Source organism: Erinaceus europaeus, chromosome 8, assembly GCF_950295315.1.
Source record: "Erinaceus europaeus chromosome 8, mEriEur2.1, whole genome shotgun sequence".
NCBI lineage: Eukaryota > Metazoa > Chordata > Mammalia > Eulipotyphla > Erinaceidae > Erinaceus > Erinaceus europaeus.
In genome coordinates this window covers 22810055-22823827 of record NC_080169.1, presented here as the reverse complement: position 1 = coordinate 22823827, position 13773 = coordinate 22810055, and the positions used below count along the sequence as shown (strand labels likewise).

The following is a 13773-nucleotide window of genomic DNA, read 5'->3' as shown; positions in this document are numbered from 1 at the left end:
TATCAAAATTTACCCCCAAAGTTTTGATCAATTCTTTTCTATGTCTGTATAAATTCATTTCTTAGGTCTTAACTTTTTCTCAGAGCATCTGCTTAATTGTGCATATGTTACTTCACAGAGAAATTTTCATTTTTTTAAAAATTACTATTTATTTGTCACAAGAGAAAAAGACCAGAACATTGCTTTATCACTGTGGCTCCAGGGATTGAACCAGGGTGTCACACATGCAAGGCATGTACTCTTTCACTGAGCACCTCAATGACTCCTTAGTATTTCATGCAAGTTATCAAAAATAAGTATAAGACTATGATATTCTTTGCTTAACTGATTTATTTATGAAATCTATATTTACCATTCCCTTACTGTGCTCTAAACACTACAGGATAGAATTGTTAACACAACCTACATTCTAGGGAAAAAGACAATGAACAAAGAATCAATCTTTATTCTAAATTCCAGAGCATCACCAGAGATTGCTTTTATGGAAATATTACAGAGTCTTGCACTAGCTCATGTATCATTAGATCCTAGATACCTGTCATCTGTTCCAGTTTCCCATTAAATCTCTAGGCTGTTGAGTTTCCATCATGAGCAACTAGATTATGATTTGGAAAAGTAGTAGTTTCCTGAGGGGGGGGGTGGGGAAAGGTGACTGCTCACACTTAGAAACTTGAAAAAGAAAAAAAATTACCCACTGAACTTGTCATTCAAAGCTGAATGTTGAACAGCTATGCAGTAAATCACAGTATGATGCACTCATCACAGATATCATTTTCAAATATGTATATCATGCCCCATCTGAGGAAATATGTGTTAAATGTCCATGATGTAAATAAACCACCATCAGTATGGCAGCAAAGTGATTAGTGAATGTCAAGGTATTTTCTTACATGCTTGACTCTCAGGATGAATTGTTATTTTTCATCTTCTCATAGTTGTAAATTATTGTAAGATGAATGAGAATCAGGAAGGGCCAGAAGCCATCATTCTCAATTTAGTTGACATGGCCAAGTTCCCAAATTTGGCCTCTGAAAGTGTGAGAATAGAATGATGCATTGACTTCTTCTAATTTTTCCTACTCTGTCTTCTCTGGCCAGACTATCTCAATGCATAACACGGTTGGTGGGGCCATGGCGGGGCCCGGAGCTCACCAGCTTGGCAGCACCCGAATGCCCAACCATGACACCAGTGTTGTGATTCAGCAAGCCATGCCATCACCTCAATCCAGCTCTGTCATCACACAGGCACCTTCCACCAACCGCCAGATTGGGTAAGGAGACTTCTTCAGTTATTTCTGGGTCTTAGCGAGAGCTCAGAGCGTGTTCTGATCTTTCTTCCTGTGTCTGGTACTATGATTGAATGAGACAAGAGTTTGTGTTCTTAGCAGTGTGATAGTGCCTAGAGTTCATGGTGGTGTTTTTGATGGGAGAAGGAAGATGGAATCTCCTTCATTTAGTGAAATATAAGGACTCTGGACTTGTTGGAGAAAAAAATAAGTCACTCTATGTTATTCTTTCTTCAACTATGATTTGTGAGCTTTAAGAGGACCATGGTAGGAGCCAGGTGGCAGTGCACCTGGTAGTGTCAACATGTTACCAGGCACAAAGACCTAGCTTAAAGTGTCTGGTCCCCATCTGCAGAGGGAGGATACTTCATGAGCTGTGGGGCGGAGCTGCAAGTGCCTCTCCTCTCTGTCTCTCATGCTCTATCAAAAGAAAAGAGGGGAAAAAAAGGCCAATTAGAGCAATGAAGTTGTTGTGAAGGCACTGAGCTCAATGATAACCCTGTTAGCAAACACACCAACCAACCTATGGAAAACCCTATGGGTCTTGCGGAGATCAGAGCACTGGTTTCAGGACAAACATCTGAAGGTGGTAGAGGAACATGCCACTAACTCAGACTCCTTCCCAACAGAGTATGTCCCTCACTTCCTAGGAGCTGTCCAGCTCATCACTGTGTCTTCTGTGTATTTCCATAATCCTCTTTTCTTCTGCTCACTTTTACTTGCTTTCCTTCTTGCTGGTACCTCCCTACTAGCTCTTCAATACAGCTCTTCTGTATTGATCCATATTCATTTCTAGAGTAATCAAAACAAAGACTCCAGTTCCTCTTACTCTCATTTCTGACAAAAAAAGGTTGTACGGAGGCATTGAGAAAATTTGCTTGAACAGTCCTGAAATAATCCTAGATGTTTTGTATTATGAAATGGGAAAAGCTCTCCATTTTGAGTATCACATGATAGCTTTGGTCTGTTGCTACTTAGAATGTTGTCTGAGGACCAGCAACATGGGCCTTGCCTGGGAGGTTCTTAGAAATGCAAAGTCTCTACTCTAGTTTCCTAATATCTATAATGTGGATGATGTCTGGTCTCTTAAACTTCATTAGAGTAAAATGAAGAGGAAATGAAAGATTTAAGAGCACTTGGTTTCTTAGAAGAAAAAAGGAAATAATTTAAGCATTAGTTATGATAAATTAACATCACTGGATGCTAAGGGTGCATTGTTCTAGTTCCAGAATTCTTTTTCTAAAATGGAAAAATGAGTTTCCTGTGTTTGGCATATTTATCAAAATTTAAATATTTGAGTATTCAGTTGGATACTGGATATAGGAGGGTCTTTAAAAAAAGACTTAGAAACTGTCCCACAATCTGACATTGTGTGTGCACTCGTTTTTAATGCTTATTAGAATTTTAGAAGAAGGGTGAGTACTAGTGACAGCACTACTTATTCCTCTCTAGAACATTCTAGAAAAGGTACCAGGTCTCTCATATATCTTACCTTGTCAGGACTGGTTGTGACAAGTGAACCCATGCTTTACTAAATGAAAGTTGTGGGCAGTAACTATTTAGTGAATTTTCCATGGGTATATTTTGGCTTCACATTCAGAAACAGAAAGCTAATCTGACTGCTTGAATGCTTGGCTTTGTTGAGAGAAGCAAACACTAAATTGTCATGTGTCCCTGTCATTTCTTTTCTTCTCAAATGACTATGGGAACAAATGTTGCTATCATCTACAGCAACAACCTATAATATACTAAGAGGGTGGCTGGGTTCATTAAAGACAGGATCTAAATCTCAAGGGACTCCTTCACTCTAGAGGCTTGGCTTTGGGCAGACAATTCACAGTTAGGCCAGCTAATTATAATCATTTTATTTTTCTTTCAAGGGGAAAAAAAACATAAAATGTGCTAGAATTTATTAGCAGTTTTACAACATTCCTTCTCCCTTGGAGTCCTGCCTCCCTTGCCCCTGCCCTCCCTCACAAACAACCCTCTTAGAGGCCCCTCAGCCTTTAACCATTGTTAATACTATGCTGGATTTTTTTCTCTCTCTGTAAAACAATATTTTAAGGGTTAGCACTGAATTCTAAGATGGGTGTTGACTCTGTCATTAATTTACCCAGCTGGCCCAGGGGTGAACATTTGGATGTCATTTCTAGGTGCTGTCACTGTGCCTGAATGGGTGGAATATGTCTCTGGTATGTGTGGCCTTTCAACATACTCCATCTTCCCATTATTTTTCCAATCCTGGAGTGTTGTGTGGCTCTCCTGTTGTGTTTTAGGAGATAATTGTCACTTTAAGACTCTGTCTCACTGCCAGTATTGAGAAAAGCTGTTTCTTTTCTTCAGATCCTCCCCTGTTGTGCTTAGCATGTTGATTCCAAACCACACATCCTGTCATTTCCATTTTCTCCATGTGACCCATCAAAAATAATCCCCGGATGATCGTGGGGCTCATCAATAAAAACCCAGCTCATCTCACTAGTGGATTCAGAATGAAACTCTAGGTGGTAACATTTGTGGATGGTGACTCTTTTATTTCTCTCAGCAAAGAGGAAATGAGTACTTATTTTAACACATGAGTTCCCTCTGGAGACTGTCTTTAAATGAGCATTTGAAATTGCAGAGGGTTTGGTTTTACTTTTTCTTCTTTTCTCTCTTTTTCTCCTTCTCTCTCTCTCTCTCTCTCTCTCTCTCTCTCTCTCAGCTTTCACAGGACCATATTGTAGTAATATTCTGATTTTTATCACAACCTCAAATATTTAAGTGTCAAAATCTGGCCAAGCCACCTGCAAATGTTTGCCATGGCTACTGGCCAACAAAAACAGCAAACAGTAATGAAAGTCTTCATTCAGACTCAGTGCTTAAGCTACATCCAGTCGGAGAGGCTGGGACCCACCTGTGCCCACGCACAGTGAGTGCTCTTTCACAGTGGTCAGTGAGTGTGCTTGAGACTGGGATTTTTGTGGGCAAGGGGGCCCTCTGTCTCTTTCTCCCTTCCTCTTCCTTTTCCTTTTCCTAGTATTCAGAGCTTCAGCTGTCAACTTCACTTTTGTTCTCCCCCTCCCCTTTTCTTTTTTTCTTAGAATCTCAAATGTCCTAGGAGTAATATTGACATCTGGGGTTATGAAATAAAACTGAACTAGTTCTCAAGGGGGAAGTTTGGGGGTGGATGCACATTCATGAGACAATTTGACTTTCATATTTTTTGAACAAGAGTTGAGTCAAAGTGGACCAAATGGATGGAGATTAATAAACTACACACACACACACACACACACACACACACACACACACACACACACCAAACAATATAGGCAAGTCCTCCCCACTCCACATCACCCCCTACTTTGTCCTCTGTCCAGATCTGTCACAGTAACACTGTTAGCCCAACAGAAACTAGAGGTGAATATAAATATCCCAAATTGCACTTGTGTGGTTAGGCAGGCTAGAAAAACACGGCACTAGAGAGTGTGGGAGGCATCTCCAAACTAGTGACTACTTGTGCTTAGGGAAACTGGCAGACACTCTGTCGGGAAGGGTGTCTTTGGCTGATTGATAGTAGCATTTTAGGAGATAAGTTTTCCAGATGGAAAAAAAAAAGAGTAAGCCATCAACTGTGTGGGAGACAAGTGAGACAAAAAACAAGCATGTGTTAAATATAGATGAAATCGATTCAGATTTGGACCAAATACGTAGCAGATTCCAAGCAGTGGTATCTTCACTTGAGTCATCTTTATTAGATATCATGTAACAGGCTCATTAATTCAGATTGAGGTCAACAAAGCCTGGGAAAAACTGGTGGGTCAGCAGGTAGCAGTAGCACACATTTTCTCTAGCTTCTCTCTTCTCTCTTCTCATGAGATATTATTGTAAGAACTGATAATCATTTGAGTAGGTGACTAAGATCATAATAGCTCCTCGATTTCCTAAAGAAATCCATTTTTCTTTTGCAGTAAATGCTATTTGATAATCATGTTCTCTAGTTCTTCAGCAGAGTAATGAAGATGATAAAAGTGTGGAGTTCTACAAGAATAAAAGACCAACACAGTTCTAACAGACCATAGGAAACACTGCAAAACACACCACAGTTTTTTTTAATTTAAAATTCTTCTTAAGTTTTATTTTTCTATTTCCCACTACCAGAATTCTGTGTCCCCATTCCCTCCATTGGATACTTCAGTAGTTCTCCCAAGGTCACAGATGTGAGTTAACTATTATTTCTATAACTTTCATGTTTACATATATTTGCCCATTTTTCCCCCTGTGATCTTGCCTTCTCTTCCTTTCTAAGTCACGACTATACTTACTGCTATTTCCTAATGTCCATCGCTTTTTTCTTGGATCTTGGAATCTTAATGGAATTGGAGTTTAGAGCCCTCTGGTCATATTCCCCTAATATTGCTCCCTTTCTAGGGGTATGTACAAGCATTACAAGTTTAATTTTCTTGGAGGTTGTTGAGATAGCTTACTTGAAAGGATGTCTGTATTACCATGTGGGCAACCCAGTTGTGAATCCCCAATGCATCATATGAGGTCCTAGGACACTGGAAGAAATGTGGGTGCTGTGGTGTTTCTCCCTGTCTGAGTTCTGTATGTGTCTCATTTTGTCTAGATGTATCTGCCTGGAGGGGTTAAGCCTCAGCAACAATACAAATGCCATTTAGTTCTCTCTAGGAACCTGGGAAATACATACATTTTTTTTAGTCTATTGGTATCAATTATTTGTTAATAATTATGCATAATAGAAATGGGACACATCTAAGATCAGAATATACAACTGTTTCTACTGAGACTGACATTTGAATGGAGGATAGAGCTACTGTGGAATGGTCTACTAAGATATAAAACTTGAAGGGATTTTTCAAAGCATTCCTATAGGAGACCACTTACTTAGGGAGCTCCATCTTGATTCTACACCAGTTTTTGTCCTGGCACCTACCTATCCAGGTAATATTCAGCTATATTTAGCTATCTGTTCATAAACTCTATTGACCTGAGGCAGCATAGTTTTCATGGCTAACCAGAAATTTACATAAATATATTGTAGAAGTGAAATATCTTCTATTAGAAGAAGATGCTGACATTCATTTTAGTAAGTGCCTTTTCTTGCCCTTTATGTATTTCTACCTTTTAGTACTTGACACTCTTGAGTCATGCAGAATGTGAGGTGTAGTTCCATGCACATGATCAAGAAAAAAAATAATAGCAGTAGTAGTAGCAGCTGCCATAGTAGTAGTAGTGGTAGTGATGGTAGTGATAGTAGTGAAAGAAAAGCTTACTTTTCAGAGTTTCTTGCTGTTATCACTGGGGCTTTACTAATTCAGGTTGAGTTTTTCAGAAATAAAAAATGAGACAGAGAACCAGTAATTCCCCCAGTGCTGTGAAGGCCAGGCTCAAACCTGGGTTGCATACCTGGGAAAGTGGGCACTGTCTCAGGTGAGTTATCTTGCCAACCTTTCATTTCACAATTTAATGTTGTCAGAATCAGTGTTGCCTTTCCTATGGGGTGAGCCACATGGCTTTGTTGTATGAGCTGCTCTGGGTTTCCATAAAACGGAAATGTTAACTGACTTCAGGATTTTTTGTGCCGTTGTTGTTCTGGGCAAAGAAGAGGGTGGGATGGGAGTGGTCAGTAAACAATAAAAAGATACAGCTTGATGAACAGTTAAATAACTAAGGTTGGAGCATATGCTTGCTCTGTAAATGTGTGTGCATTAAAGTCCGTTACTAAGGATTTTCTCAAACTCCCCAGACCCACGGAGCATGCTTAATGAGATTGTTGTTACCCAGCACAGACTAAAAGCTGGTGACATCTGAGCACCCTTCTTCCTGCTGAGGGGAGTACACCAGCAGGTTATCACTGGCACAACATCCTTCCTTAGGACAGCTTGAGCCCCCCACACCCCCACCCCTTCTGTAATTCAGACCAGAAGCCCTGATTTCCTGCTTTGTGTTTTGCTGACTATCACGGCTATGAATATTGCTTTATTGTTAGAAAGTTGCTGGGTTTTTCACAGCCCTGGAACATTTATGAGGACCCTTCAGGGGGATGCTTTCTGGGAGGGTTGATGGACTTAACCATATGGCTCCCGTTAAATCCCAGGCAGAACTCTGAGAAATTACCTCTGACAAGGAGGCTAACAGCCTTCCACTCACAGAGTTTTTATGTGTGGAACAAAACATTAAGTACCAATACTTGAGGAAATATAAGGTTTCTTAACATTCAAAAGTTGTAACACCACATGATATTGTGGCCAGATGAAGCAGGCAGAGACGGAACACCACAGCACATGGCTGTGTATTATACGAAGCAGAAAAAACAACAACAACAACAACAAAAAACCCTGTTCTCATTCTCAAATCTGGCTCTAGCTTCAGATGCCTCTAGCAAACATTGTTTGTCTTAGTATATTAACTCCTTACCTGGAGCACATCAAAGCTGTTTTCTTTATCAGTTCAAACTGTTTTAACAAAATACCACAGTATTACTACTAAAACAACAGACATGTATTTCTCACAGTTCTGGAGTCTGGGAAGCTCAAGGGCAAGCTGATGACAGAATTGGTTCCTGTCCAGGAAACTTTTCCTGCCCTGCAGATAGCCAGCAATGTGCTATGTGCCCACCTGATCTATGTGGAAAGAGAGATATGAGAGATGAGAGTGCTCTGATGTCTCTTCCTATTAAGGGGTCTACCTTTATGACTTTTTCTAAATATAATTACCTTCCTAAGGTCTCACTTACTTAAAACCATCATGGGAAGGATCAAGGCTTCAACATATTAAGAAATGTGGGTTCAAATAATCAGTCCAGGGAGTCGGGTGTTAGCGCAGCGGGTTAAGCACACATGGCGCAGAGCACAAGGACCAACATAAGGATCCCGGTTTGAGTTCCCAGCTCCCCACCTGCAGGGGAGTCACTTCATAGGCAGTGAAGCAGGTCTGCAGGTGTCTATCTTTCTCTCCCTTTCTCTGTCTTCCCCTCCTCTCTCCATTTCTCTCTGTCCTATCCAATAAAAACGACATCAATAACAACAATAATAACTACAACAATAAAGCAACAAGGGCAACAAAAAGGAAACCATAAATAAATAAATAAATATTTAAAAAAACATAATCAGTCCATACCAGCTAGTCTACTCATGAGAGAAAATTGGAGGGTCCTCTCTAATGGTTCAAGCTTTTTTGTAGAAAGGGCCCTGAGAAGGAAAGAAGCCAACTTTTATCCAACATTTACTAGGCTGCAGACGGTAGCCTTTCATATTATTTCCCATAACTTTATAACACCTTGAAAAGATAGGCATTGATCTTCTACTAAGAAAAAAAAAAGTGGAAATAACTTACTGAAAGTCACTTAGAGAGCTGAGCAGAACTGTGAATGGAAGACCGTGGGACCACAAAAACACATGATTTCACCCATACTCCTGCCCATAATAACCCCTGCTCTGTGAAAGACACAAGCCACAAGCATGTGTCTGATCACCTGGGAACATTATGCACTCATGGGAGTTGGCTAGTGCTTGGAATATCTGGTTCCAGTGTGAAGAAGAGCTTCTGTGTTTTCATACACCTGAAGACAGTCAAGGGAAGAATTGGACACACCAAGTGGCCAGAAGTTAATTGATTCTTTCATGAAAAATATATGAGAAACATAAAAAAGTGTCCTGGCCCTCAGTAAAAAGAATCTAGGTATTGTCTCAGGTATAGGGATGCAGAGAACAACTTGTATTTGGAGTATCTTTTGGTCAATTTCCTTTACTTATAAGAAATCAAAATTTAAAATAGAGATTTTAAATTTGGTTTGTAGATAGGTGACTTTATGATCTCCTTGTGGAGGAGAAGTTTCATTTCTCAGTCTTATAAAGAAAATCCCTGTTCACTGAGTTCCAGGATCTTCTATATAAGCACTGTTGTGTATATCTCTCCTTTATTTTTAGAATAGATAGGCAAGATAAAGATCTGCTTCTACAGCATATAACCCAAGATTGTTCAGTCTCTTCCTTTAAGATGTCAAGATACCTGTTTTTTTGCATACCACACTGAAAGGATATATCTAGGAAACAAAACAAAAAAAATTCTTTTCTTTAGGTCCAAACATATTAGGTTAGAGGGTAATCAGGAAAAGGGACCCTGGGTACAGAAGTCATGGGTTTAAGATAAGTCGGGTTCTTCTTTTTTCAATTACTACTGGGACTTTACCACTCCAAGACTGCTTTTTCAGCTAAGAATACAGAGACAGAGACAGACATAGAGATACAGAGAAAGAGACAGCACCGCATAGAGGTTTCCTTCAGTGTGGTGGGGACCTGGGTCGTGCACTATCGAAGTGATCTATCTTGCCAGCCCTTGGTTCTTCCTTTTAAAAGGTTTATACTTGTCTTTGTACTCACCCTCCTTCGTATTTCTTCATCTACATGTGAAAAAGTTATTAGCTAACAATAAAAGTGAGTTCCAGCAAGATTTTCATGTGATGCTTTTCTTGTATCTCAAATTCGTTTTCATTTTTGGTTTTATTTTTTGCCAGGTGCTGAGTTTGGTAGGAATTCTAGATTGTCTGAGAACTAGGATGTGTTCACAGACTTCAATGATTGACAACAGAATAGGACTTGGAGATGCCTGAAAAAGAGTACAGTGTGGTCAAAGAGAAAATTCCTAATGGATAAGGCCAGAAAGAACTGACTTCTAAACTTCATTCCTATGTGAACATAAGGAGGAATACATCATTTTCCAGCTTAGTAAATAAATATTCATAGACTGCAGTTCCTATCTGTTATGACCAAGAGTTATACCTAGAATCGAGGTGACATGTACCATATGTTACTATGGATCCAAATGTACTTGACTTTCTCAGGCCTTAGCTTTCTCACCTGTGATATGTTATGTAGCGCTAGAATGTCTTCACAGTCCTATACAGCATTAAACGGTTAATTCATGACTGTGTATAGCTCCTCCCCTGGTATTATCAAAAAATTGCTCTTTGACTCTGACCTTGTTAAAAGTTACTTATTTTTAATACCTAGTGGAGCACCTGCAACAACAGCTTAATACTAAAAGATGTAAAACAAATCAGATGCAAGCAGCTCAGGCCATAATTTTGGCAGAAACACACAAGTCTCTGGGAAAACTCAGCCCACTGACTTATCTGGCATTACTATTCTCTTGGGTTAAATTTGAATAAAAGTCTGAAATAAATGTCTTTGACTCATAGCGATATTTAGTGTTTTCATAAGGATGAGCTATTAAATAACTAAATAATGGGAATTGAGGATATGCATATATTTTTCCATTGTCCAAAAAAAGCAGTGACTACATCTATCTGTACTTGCCACAGTTCCTGTTAGGACATTGGTTCAGAGTTTCCTGTTTGCAGGACCAGAAGCATGAACATCTAACCAACTCACCACATTAAGTTTACATGATTTGTGGTATGGCAGTGAGAAGAATCTCTGGACTAAGTATAGCTATTCCTTGAAGAATGCCAAAAAGGGAGTTCATATGGTAAAGTGATCAGTGTGTTCAGTGCTCTTCAAGGATATGTTAGGAAAATGAACTTGATAAAACAGAGCTGATCTTTTGCAACTAGGAGTACTTATTCTTCTCTTGAAGGCTGATCATATTTAAATAAGATGACAATGGCCTAGCAAGCATTTCTGGTTATTTGTAATTTTAAGGATGCCTAAAACTATATGTTTCATCAAGTATAAATTACTCATGTCTGAACATTTTGGCAATTTGGTTATGAATTAAGGGAAAATTGTTCAGGGATATTACAGATAGATCATGGTGCTGCTGTATGCACAATGTATTCATATAACTGGGAAATTGGAATTTAAAACATAATTAAATAGGTTCTCTCACATAGCTTAATTATATTAGACAAAACAGATTTTATCTCTTATAAAATTTTTATTATAAATTTTATTATAGTGATTTAATGATGATTGACAAGATTTTGGGACAAGAGGGGTACAATTTCCTACAGTTTCCATCACCAGAGTGCCATCTTTTTCCATGCCTTAGAAGTTTCCCTATTCTTTATCCTTCTAGGAGTATGGACCTTCTGGGTCCATAAATCTTTATGGGGAGCAGAAGGTGGAAGGTCTGGCTTCTGTAATTATTTCTCCACTAGACATGGGCATTGGCAGGCCTGTTTCTGTCCTTCCCTAGTGAGATAGGTGTCTGCTGAGAAGGGATTCCAGGACACATTTGTAAAGTCAGGTTGGCATCATGGTAGCAACTGCTACGTGGTGGCTGAAAAGCATTAAGATGTAAAGCAGAACAAGTTGTTTCATAATCAGGAACCTAAAGATAAGAGTATAACAAGTGAAATCTGGGATCTCCATTTTGGAAGAAGCTAGTAGTTCTATTTTAGGTATATTCCAAGAAGCCCATGACTTTACTCATTTTTGCTTGAGCCTGACAGCTAACATGAAGGTGGGCTAAGAGTATTGTTTGGGAAGATGGTGTCAGAGTTGAGAATAGGACTAGAAAGCTGGATAAGGGCAGAGAGAAGCTCCAAAATTTGGGGAAAATACATAAATACTGTTAACTATACACTCCATCTATCTGACTTAAGGCCCACATCTATTCATATTTAACACAGCAGCCTGTAAAACCTCTGCATCCCTGTCAGTCTGAGCTCGCACTCCCTGGTCACAGCTAGGAACATTCTAGGCTGCATTCCTTTTAAGACCAGTCTTCCTCTAATGACAGAGTGTGTTGACTCAGATCTCTCTTCGCAGAGTGGGGCAGTTTCTACCATTGTTGTTCTACGTTGAGGAAAATGTCCTGTAGAGGTCCACAAGAGGATTTTTTTTTAATGTTATTCCTGATGGAGACCGGTGATGGTGGAGAGAGAGATCTGTTATAGGTATAGGCTCACCATATCTGTGGAGGAATCTCAGGATTTCCTGACTACAAAACAGATTTTCTATATACCATCATTTTTATATACTTTCTAATAAGCATTGAGTTAAAGGTCATATAAATGTCTGATCTTTGTGTGACTGGATATAACATATAAACATTCTATCTGACTATGAATTTTGAATATAAAAGGCACTCTTGATTATTAAGGTTCAAATGCATGCAAATGGAATTCTATTTAAATGAGGCAGTGCAAAGTCATTGTTCAAAATTCAAAGATAAGACTGACAATTCTGACTCTGTCACTCTCAAGCTCAAGGACTTTGAACAGGTCCCTCAGCCCCTTTGAGTCCTTCTTTCACTCCTCACACAGAGAAGGAATGAAATGAAACTATGCATGAAGTGCTCTCTGGCTCCTAGGAACAAGTTTGCTTACCGATCATGACTAATACTCTTCTACAATGTGGGGTAGCTTATATGGATCACGGAAGAAGAAATTCCACAAAACTACTACAGTCATTCACATTTAGTGGATAATCTAATAATCAATTCACCAAGTATGCTGTATATTTTGTAAATACCAAGAATACTACAGAATAATAAACATTCTTAATGGTACCAGACACATTTAAGAGAACTTGGAGTTTTATAGTAATTCTGCCTTTGGCAAAGTGGATTTTGGTGGGTGAATAAGCTGGTAAAATCTGTAAAACGATAGGGCACTTGTGAGTGTATGTAGAGACATGCTGAAATGTGCTTGGGTTGCTTTTGCAGTTTCACATCTTTACACCTGACCTTCGATCTATTATTTTCATAGAAATCATAAGTATTTTCTACAAAAGTAAGCATAATAATAACTGCAGTAACAAATACCTGTCTCTGTGTCACTTTACCATTGACCGTGGTTTAGTGCACATTGTCCTTTTCATAGATTGTATGGGCCAGAGATGATGTAATTAGCAGAACATTGGGCATCATTACTTAGCATGGCATTGGCTCTTGCTTTTTCCAATGTCTTACTCAAATTGAGTTCTTGAGTGGTAAAGTGTTAGACTGAAGAGAAATAAAAGCTCTTTCACTTTAATATTGTTTGGATTGTATGAGGGAAGCCATTCTGAAAACTCTGCAAAGTCAGTGAAACTAAAGTCTACCTATATAGTTTTTCTAAGAAAGGTGTTAGGGTATTACAGAGTATAGCCTCCCCTACAGCATTTAGAGGATGAATTTAAAAGTAACCCAAATTAAACTATATACTATTAAGAGAGACTAGAAAATTTTAATATCTTTCTATGCCCAAATGAAAAAAATCTGTTTTGAGTGTGTGCTTATGCCTGTGTGTGTATATATAGATCTGGGTTCACACAGTTCACAACAGAATATGCTTTACTAGAAAATAATTTGGCTTGGGGGCCATGTGGTGGTATACTTGGTAAAACACACATGGGGCAAGCCCCCAGTCCCTACCTACAGCAGGGAAGCTTCATGAATAATGAAGCAGTGAAGTCTCTCTTCTCTCAGTGCCTCATCCTCTATCAATGGGAAAGGAAGAAAATGGCCACAATAAGTGGTGGAGTCATCATGCAGACACGAAGTCCCGGCAATTACACTGGTGGAGAAAAAGGAAAAAA

General features: G+C 39.1%; 1 protein-coding gene across 5 annotated transcripts in view; it reads left to right on the top strand.

The window, feature by feature from the left end:
- CREB5 (cAMP responsive element binding protein 5) overlaps positions 1 to 13773 on the top strand; it is a 502318-nt gene that overhangs the window by 195557 nt on the left and 292988 nt on the right. For all 5 annotated transcript variants that reach the window (XM_060196043.1, XM_060196042.1, XM_060196040.1 and 2 more), the window contains one exon: positions 1098 to 1270. In XM_060196043.1, the coding sequence (XP_060052026.1) occupies positions 1098 to 1270 (173 nt within the window). The remainder of the gene's footprint in view (positions 1 to 1097; positions 1271 to 13773) is intronic.